This window comes from Amblyraja radiata, chromosome 4 (genome assembly GCF_010909765.2).
Source record: "Amblyraja radiata isolate CabotCenter1 chromosome 4, sAmbRad1.1.pri, whole genome shotgun sequence".
NCBI lineage: Eukaryota > Metazoa > Chordata > Chondrichthyes > Rajiformes > Rajidae > Amblyraja > Amblyraja radiata.
In genome coordinates this window covers 16,780,218-16,797,591 of record NC_045959.1, presented here as the reverse complement: position 1 = coordinate 16,797,591, position 17,374 = coordinate 16,780,218, and the positions used below count along the sequence as shown (strand labels likewise).

The following is a 17,374-nucleotide window of genomic DNA, read 5'->3' as shown; positions in this document are numbered from 1 at the left end:
CTTGTCCAAGGAACTGCCTTGCTGACTTGAAAAATAGTTTTCCTTCCAGATAATTGATGTACGTCCTGCTTGCAAGTTGCTTCTGTTTGCATGTGGCAGGTCTTTATGCTTTGGCATCATTCCGTCTTGTACCTTCTTATGGCCTTTCTGACTACTTTCTCCTCCGTTGGCGCTACACCACGCCCCCCTTTTTAATCTGAGGAACTATCACTTCTTGATGTTCTTGAGATGAACAGGTTGTCCTATAAAAAGTGATTGAGTCTAGTTGGCCTAGTTGAGGAACTTCTTCCTTTGATGGGACCATTTAGAAGTCAGCAGCATACAGTCAGGATATGGGCTATGACTGAGCTTGTGACGGACTGAGATGAGAGGTCATTTCTCTCTGCAAAGCTTTTGGTGTTTTCTATCCCACATGGAATGTGGTTGCTCTGTGGTTGGGTGTATTCAAGATGGAGAGAACTATCAACATTTCAATTGATAACGTTTAAGATTTAGGGATGGGGATAAAAGATCGGTGACGAAATTGAACTGCAGAATGGACTCAAAGAGGTTACGTATCCTACTCCTGTTTCCACTTCCTTAAATATTCTATTAATATGCCTATTCTAGTCCATGTCCTTTCTGCTTTTGCCGAGGCATGGTAGAATTTTGATAGATAATTGGTAGAATTTTGTAGTTTCCTTTCCTGTAGATATTTTTCCCCATTATCTCTTTCATAGAGAGTATCTACAGTATATCAATCCCTGTACATATTTGGTTTTCTTTTTTTTTCTTTAATTATTATCTTTTTTATTTGGTCTTGCTCATCCAATTTCTTCGAAATCAGCTCTGTATTTTTATTAAAGCATTGTGTTCCTGTTTCTGCCATCTATTTAGATGTAATCTTCATGTAAAATGTTACTGGGAATGATCTCTTTAGTTATTGAAGTGTGATTTATATTTCAGAAGGAGTCAATTCAAAAACGTATCATCAAAAGGATCGAAGAATGTCAAATGCTCGCTGCAGAGAATGTAAAACTTCACAACTGTGTTCAAGAATTGGTGTGCAAGGTATTAAATAGTTTGCTACATTTAGCAACTGGCAGTAAAAATACTTCCTCAAAATCAAAGTGAGCAACCTTTATTTGAACTTATCTTTAGCTCAGTGCAGGTCAACTTGTCACAGATCGTAATTAGCAAGTTCTAAATTAGCATCCTTAAATTCACACACTTGGAGATTGTTCTGCTGTTATTCTTTCAGGTGGAGTAAACGGGTGTTATGTTGTTCTGCTGTTATTCTTTCAGGTAGGTGTAAACGGGTCCTTTTCACAATGGCAGGCAGTGACTAGTGGGGTACCGCAAGGCTCAGTGCTGGGACCCCAGCTATTTACAATATATATTAATGATCTGGATGAGGGAATTGAAGGCAATATATCCAAGTTTGCGGATGACACTAAGCTGGGGGGCAGTGTTAGCTGTGAGGAGGATGCTAGGAGACTGCAAGGTGACTTGGATAGGCTGCGTGTGTGGGCAAATGTTTGGCAGATGCAGTATAATGTGGATAAATGTGAGGTTATCCATTTTGGTGGCAAAAACAGGAAAGCAGACTATTATCTAAATGGTGGCCGACTAGGAAAAGGGGAGATGCAGCGAGACCTGGGTGTCATGGTACACCAGTCATTGAAAGTGGGCATGCAGGTGCAGCAGGCAGTGAAGAAAGCGAATGGTATGTTAGCTTTCATAGCAAAAGGATTTGAGTATAGGAGCAGGGAGGTTCTACTGCAGTTGTACAGGGTCTTGGTGAGACCACACCTGGAGTATTGCGTACAGTTTTGGTCTCCAAATCTGAGGAAGGACATTATTGCCATAGAGGGAGTGCAGAGAAGGTTCACCAGACTGATTCCTGGGATGTCAGGACTGTCTTATGAAGAAAGACTGGATAGACTTGGTCTAGTACTCTCTAGAATTTAGGAGATTGAGGGGGGATCTTATAGAAACTTATAAAATTCTTAAGGGGTTGGACAGGCTAGATGCAGGAAGATTGCTCCCGATGTTGGGGAAGTCCAGGACAAGGGGTCACAGCTTAAGGATAAGGGGAAAATCCTTTAAAACCGAGATGAGAAGAACTTTTTTCACACAGAGAGTGGTGAATCTCTGGAACTCTCTGCCACAGAGGGTAGTCGAGGCCAGTTCATTGGCTATATTTAAGAGGGAGTTAGATGTGGCCCTTGTGGCTAAGGGGATCAGGGGGTATGGAGAGAAGGCAGGTACGGGATACTGAGTTGGATGATCAGCCATGATCATATTGAATGGCGGTGCAGGCTCGAAGGGCCGAATGGCCTACTCCTGCACCTAATTTCTATGTTTCTATGTTACACTGTGCAATGGATTTGTTAGCACATTAAAGGGCCTGTCCCACCAGCTAGCGATTGCATGCGTCTAGCACTACCAAACGTGGTCGCTTGAGGCGTACGGCCGCGTGGGGCCGGTTCCACTTCGAACCGCGGAGGCGTATGGAGTTGTGCGGGGCTGGTCCCGACATCACACTCACCAATCAGCTGGGCAGGAGGCGGGCCGACTGAATTTGGACATCGCATGGCGTCGGGCGGTGACGTCATCACGCAACGGCACGCCGGGTGGTGACGTCATTGCGCAACGCCACCTGCTAGGCGTACGCCGTCAAGACGCGGCATACGACGTCAAGACGCTGCGTACGACGTCAAGACGCGGCGTACGACGTCAAGACGCTGCGTACGACGTCAAGACGCGGCATACGACGTCAAGACGCTGCGTACGACGTCAAGACGCTGCATACGGCCTCAATGCGGCTGCGGGTCGACAGGCTGTAGTTGCGCGGAATTTTCGAACAGTGTAAGATTTTTGGAGATCCGCGCGATGTCGGGACCAGCCCCGTACAACTCCATACGCCTCCGCCGATCGATGTGGGACCGGCCCCGCGAGGCCGCACCCCTCAAGCAAACACGTTTGGTCGCGAAAGACGCAAGCTACCGGGTGGGACAGGCCCTTTAGGAAGAGAAAACTTCACAGCACTCACCAGCTCCGAACTTTCCCTCAATGTCAGCAAGACGAAGGAGCTAGTTATCGATTTTAAATGTCTCTGAATATCTCATACAGTTAGAGATGTCAGAGAAATAACAAAAAATAGTTTATTGTCACATGTACAAGTGAAAAGTTTTTTATCGGGTGCGAACCAGCCAGCAAAAAGACTATACATGGTTAAAGTCAAGCCATCCACAGGGTATAGATGCAGGGTGAAGGGTGTAACATTTACTGCAAGTCCAATTAAAGATCATTCAAAGGTCTCCAATGAGGTTGATGGGAGGTCAGGATCACTCTCTAGTTGGTGAGAGGAATGTTTCAGTTGTCTGATAACATGAAGTAAATAATTGCAAAAATTAAGTTATTACATTTAAAAAAAGTAAAAATGGTTTTGGAAGGGAACCTATCGTTTTTTTGTTTTATTATTGGTGGACTGACAATTTGCATTGGGGCAATGCCCAGTTTTTAGCCAATCCCTGTCTAAGTCATACTTGTTCCAAGTCATCACTCGATGCAAGAGACAATTTTCACCAGTGCAATATTGTGAAATCTCAGCCAACTGGCGCCCTACCTTCTGGAGCCCCACAACGCTAGAATACGCAATACCAAATCTGTCTGAGAGTTTGGGAAGTTTGTATTTGCCAATTTGCGTCAATATCCTAAACTTGTTCCCCTTTGAGAGGGTAAATGTCAGTCTTTCCATTAGAAGCTGTACGCATCCATCAACAAGATCCACACCAATCATGTTTTCCTTGTTGGGTGGTGAGTGTATTCTTAAATTGGTTGACCACCTTTCATGGTCTAAAGTATACACTTTTTTCCAACAGGTGAATGGTTTCAACAAAATAATCCAATACGCTGACCAAAGGCTTCAAATGAATAATTCGCACATTGTGAGGTAATACATATTTCAGCAGATCTCTGCGACTACAAAAGGCAATCGGGTACATATTCAAAATGGGACAGAGGGCGGCATGGTGGCACAGCAGTAAACCTGCTGCCTTACACCTGCCAGAGACCCGGGTTTGATCTTAATCTTGGTTGCTGTTCGTACAGTGTTTGCATGGGTTTTTCTGGGTGCTCTGGTTTCCTCCCACATCCTAAAGATGTGCAGGCCTCTCTAAATTGTCTCTTGTGTGTTGGCAGTGGATGAGAAAATGAGATAACATCAAATGAATGTGAATGGGTGATTGACGTTGGTGTGGGTTTGGTGTGCCAAAGAGCCTGTTTCCATGCTGTATCTCTAAATAAAACTAAACTAAATAAGCAGCAACCTGTCCATCTTTCTTCTACAAGTTTCAACACTGAGGTTTTGTTTGTTCTCGCAAATGCTCTTTGTACCTTCAGAAATTGTGCAATGCCAAAAATTGTTTCAGCTGGGCTAACATTTGTTTTTATAATTATGAAGTAGAACTAAATAACCTCTATCAGTGAAAATCAAACAAAAACTGCACATGTTAGAAATCTGAGTCAGAAAACTCTGGATAAAGAGTCATACAGCAACACGGCATAGAAATAGGTCATTCGGCCCATCCATGCTAACCCAGTTGCCTAACCGAGTTAGTGCCATTTGCCTGCGCCTTGTCCATGTTACTCCACGTCTTGTCTATCCAAATACTAAGCAGCCCACATATTTGGGGAAAGAAGCAGAACTAATGGTTCAGGTTGAAGACTCTTTGTCAGAACTGGGAAGGAGACAAAAGCAGCTTGTTAATCTGCAGCGAGGGTGGGGAGGGGAGTTGGTAAAACCAGGGTGGCCATGGGGATAAGCTGTAAACAAGCTTATCTGGTCAATGAGAGAGTTGGAGCAGTGAGAACGTAGACCAACAACTGAAGAAGTTGCAAAAGGCAGAGTAGGAAGACATGCCTGGCGGGTCATGCTAGATATGTCCTTCACTCCCAGAGAGAAATAAAAAGGAGAGAAAGACTCTTCAGTTAACCCGTCTTGTCTGCATTAGTCATCCATCTGTGGTGATATTAGCTAAGCCTAATGCCCCTGTCCCACTTAGGAAACCTGAACGGAAACCTCTGGAGACTTTGCGCCGCACCCAAGGTTTCCCTGCGGTTCCCAGAGGTTCCCGGAGGTTTTTGTCAGTCTCCCTACCTGCAACCTCCGGCAACCACCTGCAACCTCCGGGAACCACACGGAAAACCTTGGGTGGGGCGCAAAGTCTCCAGAGGTTTCCGTTCAGGTTTCCTAAGTGGGACAGGGGCATAACTTGCCAGGCATGTTTTCCTGCTATGTACGATAGAAAGATTGAGAAAATGTTAGGTAGATTTTGCTTTACAGAGGTCAGGGAATGGTGGGTGTCACTCAACAGGAGTACACAGAGGAAGGTTGGTGTACTAAATCTTCAGATTATATATTTAAATTAATGGAAAATCTGCTGCATGACCGATCTTGCTGACCCAGTTTTCCTCAACACTCTTGCACACTTATTGTCTTCTTCCGGAACAGAGAAACCAGATCTGCTGTCTCTGATAACTTTGGCATTTCATTGCGTTACATTGCAGTGGATTGGAGGCTACACCTGAAACACTGCCATGGAAATATTAACTTTATTCTCCTGTTGGTTTTATAGGCTGGAAAAGAAGAACTCCATTTTGTTTGTTGCTTTGAATAAGATGGCCAGAAAGAAAGAGATGAGAGACAGGTATTTGTTTCAGTTGACAGTGTTTTGGCGTATTTCATATTTTCATGGAAAAATAGATCAACAAACCTTTGTGTGATGCAGCAAGTAACTTTCTTTTTATGTTGTATTGCAATGTTGCCTAGAAATTGAACTTCACCCTATTTTTGGTGTCCTAATGGGTACTCTACATGTTTGCAATCTTCTCTTGACCCAACATTATTTGTTTGAGAATATTATACTGTTCCTGTTTTTAGTCGTATTAACGCACTTGTGAGCATTGCCCAGTATTGTGATGCGTCTCAAGATAGCCGTAACATTAGGTTAAATTTCTTATTTTTACATTCTTCAAAGAATTGGGAAATTTAATAAAAATGTGGGGTTTCATTCCGAATCATGTGATTACAATTTTAACTGTGAAGTTGCTTCCAGAGATCAGAAATGCTGCCTCTTCATTGTAGTTCAGACCACTGGGAGCTCAGTCATCCCTTAAAGAGCTCTCTCCTTGTCAGCTGCAAAACAGCGGTTTAAAAGGCTTCCATCGGTGGCGAGTGAGTAATGATTAGGGAAATGGGATGGCGTTGAAGGTTCTCTACCGTGTGTATGAGCACGTGCCCAATCAGATGGTTATCCCTGTAAGTTTTTCCCACATCACTGTGAATGACCAAGGACAGCACGGTGGCGCAGTGATAGAGTTGCTGCCCTACACCGCCAGTGATCCAGTTTCGATTCTGACTACAGGTGCTGTCTGCATGGAGTTTGTACATTCTCTCTATGACAGCGTGGGTTTTCGCTGGGTGCTCCGGTTTCCTCCTACACTCCAAAGACGTACAGGTTTGTAGTTTAATTGGCTATGGTAAAAATTGTCAAATTGGTCCCAGTGTGTAGGATAGTGGGTATTGGGTGATCGCTGGTGGGCACGGAGTCGGTGGGTTGAAGGACCACAAATTAAATTAATTGGCTGTCACTTACCCTGAAATTTAATCGGAACAGCTGGACAGACATTTTACGGTTCTTTATTAAATCATTCCGTCTGTGTTCTCGCTGGCCAGCACTTTATTAGTGTTGTGCAATATCAGCAACCACATTTCACAGTTAACTAAAGCCAGTGCTGAGAGAAATGAAAGAACAATGACTCAATGTTGAACTGTGTATTTTTGAGGATGTGGGTGCTCGGACATCGAACAGCACAGGAACAGGCCCTTTGGCCTGTGATGTCTTGCTGACCATGATGCCAAATTAAACAAATCCTGCCTAACATATAGTCTTCATCCCCCATTCCTTGCCTGTTCATGTGCCTATCTAAATCTCTCTTAAATGTCACTTTCATATCTGCTTTCACCACCACCCCAGGCACGTTGTTCCAGGCACCATCAATCTCTGGGTGGAGAATAAAAACTTCTCTTGTAAATTTTCCCCTTCTCATGTTCGAGCTATGCCCTCTAGTATGTAACATTTATACGCAGGGGAAAAAGTTCTGACTGTCTATCTATGCCTCTCATCATTTGATGTGCTTCTATTTGTTCACCCACTCAGCTTCCAGCGTTCCATAGAAAACAATCCAAGTTTGTCCAACCTCTCCTCATAACAAATACTCTTTAATGCAGACAACGTCCTGGTGAACTTCCTCTCCAAAGCTTCCAAATCTTTCCAGTAATGGGGTGACCAAAACTGCACACAATACTCCAGGCGTGGCCTAACCAATGTTTTATACAGCTGCAACAGGACAATTAAGGAGAGAAGTTTATTTGTGAAAGCTGCATATACCAACAACTACTGCCACAGAGTCCACAGTAATGAGTGGACCTGGAATAAGACCCAAAACTTGAAAAGAGTTAGAAAAGTAAAGGGGAATTCTGAAATGATCTTGGAGTCTTCCTTAGTTTAGTTTAGTTTACTTTAGAGCAGTGATTCCCAACCTGGGGCCATGGCAAATTTCAGGGGGGCCACAGAAAAAAATTGGGATTTAGGGGACCACAGGTTCAATGAGGGGGGCCACAGAGCTACCACCCTGTTGCCTCCTAAATTTCAGTTCTAATAAATTTAAATCTATGTAGTTGAAATATTTTTGATGTTTGTGGAATAGAATAAAAGAGAATATATGTGCAATTAATAGACACTGATATTTTTATGGAAGGTATTGAAGTACTTTTTTTCCGCTAATAATGTCAGGGGGTCCACAGAAAAATTAAAAGATCCCAAGGGGGCCATGAGCTAAAAAAGGTTGGGAACCACTGCTTTAGAGATATAGCACGGAAACAGGTCCTTCAGCCACTGTCTGCACCAACCAGCAATCCCCTATCCTACTAACACTAACAATGTCCTACACACACTTGGGACAATTTTACATTTATACCAAGTCAATTAACCTGCAAACCTGTAAGTCATTCGAGTATGGGAGGAAACTGAAGATCTCGGAGAAAACCCATGTACTATAGGTCACGGGGAGAACGTACAAACTCCATACAGAAAGCACCCATAGTCAGGATCGAACCTGGGTCTCTGGCACTGTAAGGCAGTAGCTCTACTGCTGAGCCACCCTGCCACCCTTTATATATTTATGAGATTTGCTCTCATTTGCTCTGTTTTATTGATTGACATTTGCCTGTTTATGTTATAATAGTATTTTAAATAATTTTTAAAAAAGGGCAAAACTGTTCTGCATAGTCAGATATCTTCAATGGTAGACACAATTGCTGGAGAAACTCAGCGGGTGCGGCAGCATCTATGGAGCGAAGGAAATAGGTAACGTTTCGGGCCAAAACCCTTCTTCAGACTCAGGGTTTCGGCCCAAAACGTTGCAAATTTTCTTCGCTCCATAGATGCTACCGCACCCGCTGAGTTTCTCCAGCAATTTTGTCTACCTTCGATTTTCCAGCATCTGCAGTTCCTTCTTGAACAGATATCTTTAATTCTCAGAGATACCTTCCTGCTTCCTGCTGCAGGATTCTGACCCACAGAATGATAAGTACAGGTGGTCCCGGAAAAACGGGTTCCATTATTACAGATGTCCATAGGTTGTTTTTGTCTAAGTCGGAAAATACACAAAAAATCACTCGCTATGGTAACCACACTGCCTCAGTAAAATAATAAATGGCACCAAGAGCACACCAAGCTGATAAGAATGAACAATTATGTCAGAGAGAGAGAGAGAGAGAGAGAGCGCAAACTAGTTCTAGTTTAGTTTATGGCCATGTGTTCCAAGGTACAGTGAAATGTTTTTGTTGGTGTTTGTAGGAAGATTTGTACGCACTGTATCGAACTTTTAAATGGATTTCATGTTACAGGAACTCGATCATGTCCAGGTGTCCATAAGCTGGGCTTTCATAACTCGGGTCATCTTGTACCTGGCAATGCAAGGCCAGTCTGAAAAATGGTCCCGGCCCAAAATATCAACCATCCATGTTCTCCAGAGATGCTGCTTAGCCACATTGTGTTCTTTTGTGTAAACCAGCATCTGCATTTCCTTGTTTCTACTGTAAAGCTGATGTTGCTGTTTTGTGATTGGCTATCAAATAATCCATGGATGGTGCATAGATTGGAAAATGAAGCAAATTCATAGCATTACAGGATCAGCATTTATGCACCTTTAGGGTAAAGGTAAAGTTATGCCCTATCGGAAATAGTGGGAGCGATTCCCTTGTACAGAGAAGTGTGGAGCAGATGGAGAGGATTGCGTGCAAGAGGATTCATTGCCTGAAAGGGAGATATGGGAGAAAGTTTGAATGGAGCATTAATGCTCATTTGAGTCATGTAGCATGTTTATCTGCTCGACATTCTACGAAATTCTGCTCAAAATCTGATATTAGCACGCACTATTGGGCAAAATGCTTGTTTTATAGTTTGCATTATTTTTATTTTCCCATCACTAATCTGCCTCCGTAACAATGCCATGTTTATTGAGTTGCTATTGTCTCCAGTTCCTGGTAGTATGCCAGGGACAAGCTACCACAGCCCATTTACATTAATTTCTTACTGAAGCACAATTATACTTGTGTGTTTAGGTGGAATGTTTTCTCTGTAATAATAACTATATAAGGAGAGTAAATGAAATTAGAAGTATAGATGAACCTTAATCTAATTGAATGGTAAAATATTTCCATGGAATCAAATGGCTTACTCAATCCCTTGCTGTCACACTTTAATGTTCCACTCTCCCTAAACCAGTTCACCAGGATCTACAAGCGACAGCAGTAAAACAAGTGAAAGAGCTCATTGTTCAAGGACAGAAGGAAACCACGTCAGTGAAAAGGGCATTTTCTCTGCTAAAGGTGAATATTTCCTATTTAATTTTCACAATTATACTGATGTAAGAATTGTTTTCAAAATCTGCTCATGGCCAGATAAATGGAATAACATTCCACAGCAGCCTATTTCCTTTCATGGATCGGAAGGGGTTTTGATTCGTGGGAGTATTATCATGCCCTAGATGACCTTTCCATAGACTCACACTGTCTTATAACCATATAACCATATAACAATTACAGCACGGAAACAGGCCATCTCGACCCTTCTAGTCCGTGCCGAACACATAATCTCCCCTAGTCCCATATACCTGCGCTCAGACCATAACCCTCCATTCCTTTCCCATCCATATAACTATCGAACCGTCTTCATTGTGGTTTAAAGAAGAAAAGGCATTGGAGAGAGTATGGAGGACATTTACCGTCTCTGGGATGTGGGACAGTTGTTACAAAAACGGATCAAAGAGCCTGGGACTGTTTTCTTTGGAGAATAGAAAGTCAGCGGACACTGCTGTGCATATAACATGATGAGGAGTCTGGTCAAGGTGGACAGTGGCTGTTCTCTTTGGTGAAGTCAAGGTATAAATGAATAAATGGAGGAGAGTTAAGATCGCAGTGGGGATTTATTTTTAACATAGAAACATAGAAAATAGGTGCAGGAGTAGGCCATTCGGCCCTTCGAGCCTGCACCGCCATTCAATATGATCATGGCTGATCATCCAACTCAGTATCCCATACCTGCCTTCTCTCCATACCCCCTGATCCCTTTAGCCACAAGGGCCACATCTAACTCCCTCTTAAATATAGCCAATGAACTGGCCTCAACTACCCTCTGTGGCAGAGAGTTCCAGAGATTCACCACTCTCTGTGTGAAAAATGTTTTTCTCATCTCGGTCCTAAAAGATTTCCCCCTTATCCTTAAGCTGGGACCCCTTGTCTTGGACTTCCCCAACATCGGGAACAATCTTCCTGCATCTAGCCTGTCCAATCCCTTAAGAATTTTGTAAGTTTCTATAAGATCCCCTCTCAATCTCCTAAATTCTAGCGAGTACAAGCCGAGTCTATCCAGTCTTTCTTCATATGAAAGTCATGACATCCCAGGAATCAGTCTGGTGAACCTTCTCTGCACTCCCTCTATGGCAAGAATGTCCATCCTCAGACGCAGCGTGTGTTTGAAATCGAGAGCATCCTGGCTATAGATGTGGTGGAGGCAGGTTCCAATGTGACTTTCAAGTGGGAATTGAATAAATATATGGTGGAAAAATTTGAAAGGCTCAGGTAGAGTAGGGTACAGTGTAGGAATCACAATAGACCAAATGGCAGATTCCTACACTCTTAGCATCCCATGATAATGTTATGAAATTACAAAACACTTCATCAGGTGATATTACTGGCACATTCCCCTGGAGTTATTGTTTCATATATCTAAATGATGACATTTAATTACCTGGAAAGTATATTGCCTTTGTTGCACAATATTAGTCCTGTTAATATGTTATAGACACGATGACATGCTATTTTTATCGTCATTTTGAAGGCAGCTTTGAAGATAATGCATGAGCAACACACAAAATGCTTTAGGAACTCAGCGGGTCAAGCAGCATCTGTGGAGGAAACGGTCAGGCGATGTTTCGGGGTTCTGCAGACTGATTCCAGTAGGGGGAGAAAGTTGGAAAAGAGAGGTGGGTGCAATTGAAGAATGGTCCCAACCTGAGACGTCACCCACAGATGCTGCCTGACCTGCTGAGTTCCTCCAGCACTTTGTGTTTTGCTCAAGATTCCACCATTTGCAGTTCCTTGTGTTTCCATTAGACAATACATGAAATTCATTGGGAAACTCCAAGACAACCTCATGGATGTCAAAAGATGGGGGCTCCAGTTTTAGTACCTTATAAGCCATCATGACAAGTTTCTTTTTTTTTTTCAATGGTTCTTCTTGAGTGGAAAGAAAACAAATGGAGAACATTTACTGAATGTTTCTCAGGAAATAAATCAATTGGTCTCATGTTACTACTTTGTCATGGATAACTAAAAAGATACCATCTAAAATATTTCCTGAATCATAACCCGCTTGTTATGCTCCTGTCCCACTTAGGAAACCTGAACGGAAACCTCTGGAGACTTTGCGCCCCACCCAAGGTTTCCGTGCGGTTCATGAAGGTTTTTGTCAGTCTCCCTACCTGCTTCCACTACCTGTAACCTCCGGCAACCACCTGCAACCTCCGGGAACCGCACGGAAACCTTGGGTGGGGCGCAAAGTCTCCAGAGGTTTCCGTTCAGCTTTCCTAAGTGGGACAGGGGCATTAGTTTGTAAAGTGGTGTCAGATAATGGTATCAAGTACAATGTTTTCAATGGCTCTGAAAACTGTCTTTCTCAGAAGACCCCACATTATGTGAAATTACATTGTCCATATCTACATTAAGCTCAATTTGTAAGGCAATATCTCGTAGCTCTGAATGCCCAGATATGGCTCTGGTAACATAATTGATCTCTGTGGATGGATCGGTTTTTGATTTCTCTGCAGATTTGTCTAGAATTCAATTGAAAATTTTCATCTTCATACAATTGGAAATCGTTCTTTGTTCCCCAGGGTAAAATGTTGCTTGGCATTTGCAGGTAGTATCTGAAGGTTCAACCAGGGTCTTGCAGGTGCAGGCCACCCATGCAGTCATGATGCTTTTGGAGTATTTGGGCAAGGATTTTGGCCAAGGAAAACCAGAGCCTAGTGCAACACTGAACTGGGATATTTGTCAATTAAGCTCCATACTTGCTGTTGTGTCCTTCCCCCACACTGGAACAATTTCCCTCTTTCCTGCCCTACCCCTGATTTTTTATCCCAACCCCTCAGGCTGTGAGCATCAGTCGCTGTCACTTTGTGGGAAGAGAGCATTGCTTTCTGCTGAATGCGCTTTACAAAATGTTTGTTACTTTTGCAGGATCGACCACCTCGAGTTTGAAAATGTGTGGCGATCAGAATCAGAAAGAGAGTCTAAGACTAGATAATCCAGAATCTGCAGAGGGTATCTGCAGCCCAAATCCTTTTGACAGTTCTTCTCAGCCACATATTTATTCAATTTACAACAGGAAGGATGAGCTGTCCTTTGAAACTGAAACCAGTAGCACACTTTCAGAGATATCACAGGTAGGATACTGTACAGCTTAATAGAAAGTTCAGCTTTTGGGTACCAAATAAAACATTTCTATGATAAGCATAAAATGTCTGTGTGAAATAACTCAGTATGTAGTACTTCACATTTTCATGGTGTATAGTAGCTCAGAATAAAATGAATAATGTTTTAAGACGTCATCATAAAGTCATACGACATGGATCAATGCTGCAGTCTTGTAGAAAATACAACATGTAGGCTCTGCTTCCTGACGGGAACATTGGGAAAGGTCTGGTGGAATCCATCAGCTTGTAAGAAATCTGGGAAGGTTGAGGATGCTATCAATCATATTGTACTGGGCTTCTTTGAATGTGAGAAGGACAGTCCCAATAAACTATTCAGTCAGAGCTACTTTCACTGTATAACCAGACAATCAGACGAAGTTTCAGTCCCTTTTATTAGGTTACTAGACCAGGTGCAGACCCGTTGGGGCCGTCCCACAAGACAATATTCCACCACTGACCCATAGCCCCCAACTGCGCAGGTGCTATGGCTAATGGGTTGCCGTTGTGACGCCAGAGATCCCCGTTATGACGCGAGTTACGGCAACGCTGCCCTGACTGCGCAGGCGCGGGCGCCAAGTAGAAGCGCGGCTGTGACATTTTTAAAGTTCAAAATGGCAATGACCTGTAAAATATAAGATCAATGAGCACGCATCTCACTCGCCCTCTTCAGTCCCCTATTCCCCTCCATTATCCTCCCTCTCCCCACCCTCCACCAACCCTCCTCTGCTTCCTCCCCTCACCCCCTCCCTCCCCTCCCTCCCCTCCTCCCTCTTCCCCTTCTCCTCCTCCATTACCTCACCATCCCTCTTCCTACACCAATCCTCCTCCATTCCCCCTCATCCCCCAGCACTCCTCCCCTCCTCTTCACTCTCCCTCTTCTTTCCCCTCTCCTCCTCCCCTCCCCACTCCCTCTCTCACCTCTCCCTCCCTCTCCTTTCTCTTACCCTCAGTCACTCCCTCCCTCCATAACCCCTCTCCCCTCTCTCTATCCTCCTGTTCCCCCACTCCTCACCTCCCCCCTATCCCACTCCCCACTCTCCCTCCTCAACCCCACTGCCCTCCTCTCCCTCTATCCCCCACTACCTACCTCCCCCACTCCGCCCTCTCCCTCTATCCCCCCTTCTCCCCCACTCTCCATCCTCACCTCTCCCCCTCTCCCTAACCACCTCCTCTCCCTCTATCCCCCTGCTCCCCTGCTCCTCACCTCCCCCTATCCCACCCTCCCCCCCACAATGAAAATCGCGATGATTTTTTTAACATGAAATTATCAATGAAAATACCGTTTTTTCTTTAAAATAACCTAAACACAATGTTAGCTGATAATGAAAACAGAAGAACTTAATTAAAACAGTTTTTTTTTTAGAATAAAATCAATGTCAATGAAAATCGCGTTTTTTTAATGTAAATGAAATTCGGGATCCCATTGTGACATTGAACGCAGCTGACGGGCAGGGCCAATGGAAAAGTGGTTTTGTAAAGTGGGTTTGTAAAGTTTAAAATGTCAATGACTTGTAAAATATAACATAATTCTGGCCAAAAATTGGCGATTGCACACCCCAGGATAATGGTGAGTAAGGTGGGCCAAAAATTGGCGATTGCACACCGCAGGATAATGGTGAGTAAGGTGGGCCAAAAATTGGAGCGCTATTGTGTACCATTTTGGCAGAGTTTCCAGAACTCACACACATACAAACAAACAAACAAACAAACAAGATGAGAGATTTAGTAATATATATAGATTTATTAGACCGGATCTTACTTGAAAAATAATTATACTTCCAGATTGTATCTGGAGGTACAATCAGTGAAAAAGCATAGAACTGATGCAAATGTTCTATCGGAAAGATAAAATGCTTTGACAGTAAATACCTCTGAATAATTATTCCCAGTGGCAGCAAACTCTCCACATAGCACATCAACACACTTAACATGAAATAAGATCAAACAAAATCATTTAAAACCTTATCTTTACATTACCTTAATAAATTTTGAAAATAAATATAGTTGTTGAAATGGCACCAGGATATACCATAATATCCCATTTACATGACATTAGCATGTCATCAATTTTCCATTCCCTACATTCAGTAAACAGGCCATGAGTTATTTTTACCACATGTTCCATCCCCATCAGTTAGTGTTGTCTGGCATTCCTGGGGGTAGCCTGTAAACTACCAAGCCCTGTGTTACCTAGCTGTTCAGAACACTCAACAAAGAACATTGCATCTCCCGCCAAACTTTCATTGCAAATGCACATTCCAGTAGATGGAATTACATTGTTGTTGCTCGCCACAGCTGCATTCTATGGTGACAATGGGATTTTGGATATGCCTGAAGGACGTGATAGAGAATAGTTTCAACACCAGCCAAAGTCTTGGTGCATCTTTAAAAAATCTGTTCCGTCAAATATTCTGTACAGACCACCGACTGATCACTTTAAGTCCAAAGGTCTTTCTCTGCACCGCTGTGCAAAGGAAGACAGGTGGTGTGGTATTCTATGGCTAACCATTCCCCTAGGTTGCAACAACATTGAGGGTTACTTTCTGTAGGTTCTTTCCCCTGCTTCTCTGGAGGTTTATCTTTTTGCAAACATTCATCCATTTTTGACGTCCCCGATAAGCAGGACAATGGCTGTGGTACTTGCTGCACTTCAGGGCCATGCACACAATTCACGGAGAAACCTCACTCCTGATGACCAGGTTCTTTTCCACAGTTTAGGGAGAGTGCTGTTGCCACAATCCCACTCACTGCATCACCTTGGCAGTATGATCAACCCAGTTCCAGGATGGTAAAAACCTTGAGCATGAGCGGAGAGGTATTAACTGGATTATCTCTGCTGCCCGGGATCATGAGCCCGCTTAAGTCAACATTCCAGCAACTGCAGTTTCTTATGTCTCTCCCTCTAATGCCTGTAAAGGACTCAATGCAAACGTGACAGAGAAACGAGTCCACCTTCCCTAGTTTTCAGTTTCTCATGCATTTATTTGGTCTGTTCTCATATCTGTGTAGTGCAGCCATGTTCAATTGCAGAGCCTTGATTTCAAGTCAGGAGTGTTTTATTGTCATATGTCCCGAAACAAAACAATGAAATTCATTGCCCATGTTCATTGGTCAATGAAGTCTGGCTGTATCTGTGGAGGAAAATGGTCAGGCGATGTTTTAGATCAGGCCAATTAGAAAGTATTTTAGTCTATATTTTTGAAAGTATGTGTGCAATATTCTGTTAAATGTCTTCTTTTGGTCTGAACAAATGTCCACACCACTACCTGTTTGTAGGTGACCATATTGCTGAGTAGCTCAAGGCCTAAGATATTCCTGCCTGTGCAGGTTGTGTCTCGGTGAATCACCAGCTCCAGAGCAGACTTGACACATCCAGTGATAACCTTGGTTACAATCCTATCGTCTGCAGGAAGCAGTATGAATGGCCCCAATTTCTGATCTCTTTTTGTTTATTCATAGATGAGTGTGATCATGCCCATCCTCATGAGTTCTGATACACTGTCAGCCAAAAGCAAAGTGTATACATTCAGCAGGTCTGGACCCAAAGCCAAGTACAAGTCAGTTGGCAACCCTTAGCTTCCTGTCATCCTTGTTTCAAGGAATAAACAGACCCTGTCAGGGTTCCAGAGCTAACAGAGGTCCAGGCAAACACTTTGGCCTCATTATAAATCTCCAAGGTAAAGAGCTGTCCATCAAATAACACAGCCTGGTGCATAAAGGATAAGAGGGAAATCGTTTAGGACTGAGATGAGAAAAACATTTTTTACACAGAGTGGTGAATCTCTGGAATTCTCTGCCACAGAAGGTAGTTGAGGCCAGTTCATTGGCTATATTTAAGAGGGCGTTAGATGTGGCCCTTGTGGCTAAAGGGATCAGGGGGTATGGAGAGAAGGCAGGTACAGGATATTGAGTTGGATGATCAGCCATGATCATATTGAATGGCGGTGCAGGCTGAAAGGGCCGAATGGCCTACTCCTGCATCTATTTTCTATGTTTCTATATCCTTAATGTGAGAAGAGCAAGGACGTTGTTGAGAAACCCTCATCTTTAATGCTGCTGAGCAGTTCCACCTCATTTAGGAAGAAATGCAAACTGGTCACAGCAGACTGGATTGGAAGATGATCTTGGAGTGTGCCAGAAAACTGCCAAAAATACATGTATAATTCAGGCCTGTTTCCTTTAAAATTAGTCATCTAATCCCTTGCAAGCCTCTATACCTGAGCATAGCTTGTACTTGATTCCCTGCTTATTCACATGAATTTACGTTTGCATACACGACTTACCTGTC

The 17,374-nt window shown here is 43.3% G+C and overlaps 1 protein-coding gene across 1 annotated transcript in view; it reads left to right on the top strand.

Moving 5' to 3' along the window:
• The window catches only part of LOC116971775, a 30,838-nt gene that overhangs the window by 1,951 nt on the left and 11,513 nt on the right, over window positions 1–17,374 (top strand). Inside the window, exons 3-7 of the mRNA XM_033018880.1 lie at window positions 946–1,050; window positions 3,867–3,937; window positions 5,622–5,693; window positions 9,837–9,940; window positions 12,851–13,056. Coding sequence (XP_032874771.1) covers window positions 946–1,050; window positions 3,867–3,937; window positions 5,622–5,693; window positions 9,837–9,940; window positions 12,851–13,056 — 558 coding nt within the window. The remainder of the gene's footprint in view (window positions 1–945; window positions 1,051–3,866; window positions 3,938–5,621; window positions 5,694–9,836; window positions 9,941–12,850; window positions 13,057–17,374) is intronic.